At 29.9% G+C, this 6975-nt stretch overlaps 1 protein-coding gene across 1 annotated transcript in view; it reads left to right on the top strand.

Annotated features, from left to right (window-relative positions):
• The window catches only part of LOC106468815 (DNA helicase MCM9-like), a 41041-nt gene that overhangs the window by 27726 nt on the left and 6340 nt on the right, over positions 1-6975 (top strand). Inside the window, exon 9 of the mRNA XM_022397170.1 lies at positions 5530-5629. Within this exon, the coding sequence (XP_022252878.1) occupies positions 5530-5629 (100 nt within the window). The remainder of the gene's footprint in view (positions 1-5529; positions 5630-6975) is intronic.

Genomic DNA, 6975 nt, shown 5'->3' with positions numbered 1-6975 from the left:
AATGAAATATAGCAAGGCTTGCATTGCCTACTAAGAAAGTTAGTAGCCGGTAGTCATCGGGTTAAGGTAGTTAAATTCAATAAGTAAGTCTTCTTTGTGGGTGAATTAGGATATTTTTTGTGATAGGTGGTGATTAGATCTTATACGTGGTGGCATAGTAACTGAATGGGGTTTCCTGTATATACTGGTAGTAACTTTGTTTTATTTTATCCTGTTACATTTACATCTAAACAGGGAAGACAACTGTTGGATTCTATTTCATGTGTGAAAATTATGACATTGGGTTTTAATGAGTTTAAGAATTCAATGAAATTGAGTAGCATCTCTTTCCCGTGTTGCCAAATGCTGAATATATTGTCTACGTATCTTAACCGGATTTCTGGTTTCATGATGTGTATGAATTTGTTTCCAAAAAGTTCCTCTCTAGAACAGATACGTATAGGTCACTAAGTACAGGGGAAAGAGGGATCTTATCACTAATTTATTATTTTTTTAGTAAAACTGGTCTTCTATGTAAAATAAGTGTTGTTTAACCAATATTATGTCGGGTTGATCAGGTGTTCTGTTACAGGATTTTTTATTAGTTTTTCTTTTAGACAGTGTAAAGCTTGTTTAACAGGTACTGAGGTAAATAAAGATTTTATGTCAAAAGATACTAATATATCTTCTTGGTTTAGTTCAAAGTTTTTGATTCTACTTACAAAATCTAGAGTTTTTGAGAGAATAGGGGTGGTTTCAAGTAGAGGATTTAATCTCTTAACTAAGAATTTAGGAAGGTTTTGTAATGGTAAGCCTATGCTAGATACTATAGGTCTGTAAGGAATGTTGTCTTTATGAACGGAGGATAATAATGTGTGAGAATAAGGGAAATTTTTTCTTTAGTAGTGAAGATAGGACAACCTTCAAATAGTTTTTTAATGTTTGGAAGAATTTTAATGGTGAGATCATCTTTGAGTATAGTGTAAGATTCATCATTTAATAAGATGTTAACATCTGCTTTATAATGTGATTTATCTACGACTACAATGCAACCATCTTTGTCAGCTCTTATTATGTATATCTTGTTGTTAGATTTTAATTATTTTAGGGTGTTGGCTTCATTGTTGTTAAGGTTAGGTTTTAATATTTTGTGCTTTTAAGCTGTAAGTCTAGAATGTATGTTAATTCTGATTTTTTCAGCTACATTGAGATTCAAATTTAAAGAGTTGATATGAGATTCTGTGGTAGCAACAATTTGTTCAATAGGTACATTTCTATGTTTAACAGCAAAGTTAATGGTTCCTTGAGATATTTAAAACTGGGAGAAAGATTAACAGGTTGGAAATTTTTCACCTCTTCTCTCTGGTTTTATGTCAGCTTTTTGAGTTTCTTGTTTTGGTTGGCTCTTTTCTTTTCTGCAGTATTATTGACATAAACCAGCTGGCACAGTCGAGTTTGTTCCAATCTTTGGGAGTGGATTTGTTAGCATGTTTTAGGTCTTTTCAGTAGAGTTGTACTTCTAACTTGGAGATGTTTCTTCAAATATCTTTTATGGTGGCTCTTAAAATTCCAAACATAGTTTTTTGCCTCACATTTTCAACTCATCAAGATGTTGTAGAACACTTGATTTAAATAAAACTGGGGATGGCTTTGGATGTTTTACAGTTTAGCAGGAATCATAGATGTTCTAGGTTCTGTCAGTGTTTTATTCTGAGCTTAGTAAACATATTTACTTCTTGGCCTATTGATACCATTGATACTTGAGTAAGAAAGCACATTATGCTAATATAATAATAGATAGGAAGACAATGATTTATAAGCATATAGAAAAGTTTTATTGATGGTGGAACATACAACATGTTTTGATAGAACATTGGTATGTCTTCTTCAGGTATAATTAGCACCAAGCAATCCATGGTTTATATATTGTTGCAAGGACAATAGAGATTAAATGTGATGGAAATTATGTCAGCAGGTGACAGGATGTAGGTAGAGGTCAAGTCTGGTCAAGTGTATGAATGATGAATAGACCTTGCCAAAATACGGCTGATGTTGCTAGGGTCATTTTCATGGTTTAGTGAGAGATCATTTGCTTTGATGATTTTGATAGTTTCCAAACAGTCTTTCTTTTTTAGTTTTGGGTTGGTGTAGGAGAAGAATTTCATCCCAAAATATTTTCTGACCTGTTTCATATTGATGATATGTTAAGGCGGATAACTGGAAATCACCTCTACACATGTGTTTCTATGAGACGTCACGTTTGTCCTAGGCATTTATTTCCACATTCACATGGGATACTGTATATGCCCTGTTTTTGTTCTTTTAATAGGGATTCTTTTGGGTTATGTAGTAGTGCTAATTTTATGTGAGGGTTTGAATACAGTATTTTCATCAGTGCTGAAATTATTAAAAAGTCTAATAATTTTGTTATCAATTTCTGACAGAAAAAGTAATGAAACAAATTTTATTGTGTTTTGTGTTGTTGTATCAAACTTCAAAACAGTGAAAAATATTATGTTAACTCTAACCTTTCACCTATCAACAACACAAACAATTTGTTTCATTCCCTTTTGTGCCAGAAATTGCTAACCAAATTACTAGACATTTTAATAATTTGAGCATTAATGTAAAAACTGTATTCAAACCCTCACATAAAATTAACATCTTACTACCTAACCAGTCTCAATAACAGATGGTGAATCCAAAAATTGCATTATTCTCAATAAGAGAAAAAACCTCATTCAATTATTTTAATTTTCAAATATTAATTTTCATCATGAAAATCAGTGTATTAATTTTTGTTTAGTAAAATTAACAATAAAGTAAGTTTTTAAGACTGGATTGTATCAAAAAACTTTTAGTGGACTATTTTCCTAACTTTAAGGTTTCTTTTATTGCATGCTGTTTTCCTTTATGAGTGGAAAGTAATTTTCATGTTAAGATTAAAACTACTTTTCTTCATCTGAAGATTTTCAAATATTATTTGCATAACCCTAAAACCTTCTAAATAAATATCAAATGTTTCTTTTCCAGAAAAACTTTATATTTCATCTGTTATTTTTTTACCTTAACTCTATATGAGGTCTGTTGATTTGACCGACCTTGTAACCACCATAAAAAAATTAGGAAATAATTATAAATTTCCCCTATTTTCTTTCTGGAATGACTGCAAATTGTAAGAGAAAACCACAGTTATTTATCCTAAGCAGCTTAAAGCTTGTAACAACATACATCTATTTATATTCACATTATATTATTTTATTGCCCTTCGAACCATGCCAAACTATTATTTGCACCAAATAAATTGCAAATCACAGGGTGAATGTGCAGCTCACATTATGATATCAATTTACATAAAGCGCAGACTACTCAGGAGCATGCCTCATATAAAATTATTAATGTTATTTATTTTGTTTTAGCTAAAATAAAAAGTTTTCAATTTTTACATTTTAGTTACTTTTATAATAATAAGTAAAGAATACATATGAAAACAAGAAATGTAGTACTTACCTAGGTCTTTTTTTTTTTTTGTTCTCGTCTGTTGATGAAACTTAACCTTGCGTTTTTATACTAATTACTGCATTAGTTAATTTTTATTCAATTAAATATTGCACCAAAGAACACAGAATAATAACATGCAAAAAGAAAACATTGTTCTATAACTATCACAATATTCTGACAAAAGCCATTAAAAATTCAGCTAAGCTCATCAATGTGGTTCCCATGGGCATAAAGTTTGAACTGGAAGGAAAATATATAATATAATACATCATTTGATAGAAAATAACTTTGGCTTTCTAATGGTTATAAATAATGTAGTCTTAAATGTAAGATAGAACTATTGGCAAATTCTGAAAGAGAGGATGTGACAGGTGGGCATGGGAAGAGGGGCCTGATTTTCTATTTTATTGCTCTGTAACTAAAGATTTAAGGCTATCTAAATTATGCTTTGCCTGAATGATGGAAACATTATAATCAATAATTTACATTAAATTTCATATTTCTCGGAGGGGTGGTAAAAAATTAGAGAAGAGGGAAGACATAGATAACAAACATCACAGTTCTCATACTAGGGGAGATTGAGAATTTTAAAAAATATTTTCTTATAAAATTAAGAACTTAAAACTTAAATAGTACTAAATTTTGATGTATTATCTACATTATGATGATGAATTTATTCATATACGTTGATAATAAAGTTGTTAATTAAATTTTGAATGTAACTGTGAAAGTTTGTGACATGCACTTTAACCTACCCGAGGTGAATTGGTTAATCATGTGGTACTTTCACATGGCAATTTATTGTCATTGATGAAACCTGGTAGAAGTTGGTTGTGGAAACAGCTGTGTGCAAACTGTATGCTGTTTAGTTTGTTATTGTACAAAGTTCAAAGCAAAGTACTTGTGCTTGCCTTGTGTACGGGGTGTTTTTCTGTGTGTATTCAGTACCCAGGGGGTCAAAGCTCACGTGTCAAATGTTAATCCTTTATTTTTCAATAGAAACTTCAGACAAAGCCAGCCTAAAGCTTACCATGCATGTTTCTGTAGCATTAACATACAAGTAGATAAATAAACTTTTACAGTGTTAAAATTACACTAAATAAACCATGTATCATCTCAAACATACAAGTGATTTGTTTCTACTAAGCTGTAAGGAACAACATTTATTCAAAAAAGAATTCCAAAAAGGGTTTAGTGAAACAAATGTTATGAATACCTTATTTCTTGAACAAATTTGTGGCTTTAATATCTTTCTGCATTATTTTCTACAGATAGAAGAGGTGAAATATTAAGTTCATTTTAATTTTAATGTTAAACGAATAGTTTTATAACTGGTTGATGTTAATTCAACTAACATGAATTAAAAAATTATATAATGAATATATTTGAGACGGTCTTTTTTTCAGTGATGTGAAAAGATCAACAAACACAGTAACTGTAAAGTACTTAATTAATTTCAGAAATAAATGATATTTGAGGGTTATAAAAAAAGGTAAACAGATAAATGACTGATAGGGAGTGTTTACTGTTTCATGTTTGAAAATGATAAAAGGAATTTTTTCATAGTTTCATATCTATCTCGGTGTATGCTAATGTTAGTATGATAACTGGTCTAAAACATTTGTCTACATCATTAGGGTAACAAGTACATTATTCAGCTAATTATGAAGAGTTGACATTTTTCTGAGCAGTTACCTGTACTATACTAAATTTGTATCCAAGTATTTACTAATCAGTGTAGATATTAGTCTTGGTGATGGTAACTGTGTTACCTTAACTTGTCGACTGTAAGTATATATTGTAATATATTGGCTGTGCTTATGTAATTTACTAGTGAAGTGTATTGACCAAACATTTTATTTAGCTGTAACTTAAATGTACTAACTGTGCCACTTCTATAGCTGATAACTGTTTTTTCTTTTATTGTGAATTTAATACATAAATTGTTATTTATATATTTGTAACTTGCATATTCTGGTTATGTTGTCTCTGTAAATGTCAGGTTTATTGCTATTTCTGTATATGTGTATGTATGCTGTTTTTGGCTAGAGGAATGTTACGAAGCTTGTACTTGGAGCTTAGAAAAAATGAGAGCCTACTTTTGTATCATCAAAACACTCACACCTGTGATGTCAGATGAAAGTAACAGGTAAAAACATATTTGGTGTAACAATGTTAGTTGAATTATCTAATTTAACAACCTGACAAGTTTTCTTTTTTTCTATTGTTGTAAGTTTTGAATGTTGAGAAAACATCAGTTTTAATTAACTTAAGTTTTTGGAATTTTAGTCATTTTTAATATTTCAATAAAATTATTTTGCCTGTATCTTAAAAGTTGGTTGTATCTATAAGATTTTTCTTTTCTGAAATTAGTAACTATCAGTTGCTTTAAAAGTAATACGTGTGTACCCGTAGATAGTTTTCATAATTGTATTCTGTTTGATTCAGATGTGATATTCTTGGGTAAAGTGATAAGTAAGTATTAAGACTGCAAAAACTGGAGGAAATGTAAGGAGAGTTCATTAAATCAAAATTGACCAACAGAAAATATCCTGACACAATTGTTTCACTGTGGAGCAAAGCAATACATTATTTGGTACAAATGACATCAGTAAGATAACTCTTGATGTCCTAAATGTATCTTCTTAACTTCTACCCAACTTCTTTGTATTCTATAAGAGCAATGGTGAGGCCTTCTAGAAAGTGTATTAGAGCTGGAATTTAGAATTAGTTAAAAGCAAAGTCAATCTATAAGCTAGCACTTCAGTCTGTAAAATATATTTGCCTTTGTCAGGTCTTTTCTAGCGATCCAGTCTTCAACACATGTTAAGAAACTATTCTCATTGTCAAAAGGGGAAGTAACCTATTTTGTATGATTATCTATATACGTGTACAGTATTTCAGACATTGTGGCAAGCTGAATACATGTCCAGTTTGCTAGACATTATGGTAAAAGAATTAATAACTTATTTGGTAAAGTATACCATGTTAACGTAAATATGATGTTATGATATTTGCTTCATTTTATAACTTAAATTTTAAACACATTAACTCTTTCAATATGGAGTCAGTCAATATGACAACCTTGTAACCATTTTGTGCTTGTTATAGTTTTCGTGCTATGACTTTTAAGTCAGTTAGCGAACGTTAATGAAATTTGGCAGATTATCAGTAAACGTTAAAATGCTTTCATACACAAAATATCTAATTTTTTTATTAAGTCTTAAGGTTTGTAAAGCAATGTTCATTTTAAGATTAAAAGTACTTTTATGCATGAGAAAATTTTGAAATTTCATATTCGAAATCTTCATAATATCCGGATAGTTATCAAACATTTCTTAAGAAAAAATTTTATATTTTATCTGTTATTTTCAGTAATTAATCTCTGTACAGGTTCAGTAGATTTAGATAATCCCACAACCACCAGAAAAAATTAGGAAATAAACATAATTATGTCTCTTTCATTCTAGAATGAACACAAATTATAATGCGAAA

The sequence above is a fragment of the Limulus polyphemus genome, unplaced genomic scaffold (assembly GCF_000517525.1).
Source record: "Limulus polyphemus unplaced genomic scaffold, Limulus_polyphemus-2.1.2 Scaffold3175, whole genome shotgun sequence".
Lineage (NCBI taxonomy): Eukaryota > Metazoa > Arthropoda > Merostomata > Xiphosura > Limulidae > Limulus > Limulus polyphemus.
Note: the sequence above shows the minus strand (reverse complement) of the source record. Positions and strands in the feature narration are given on the sequence as shown.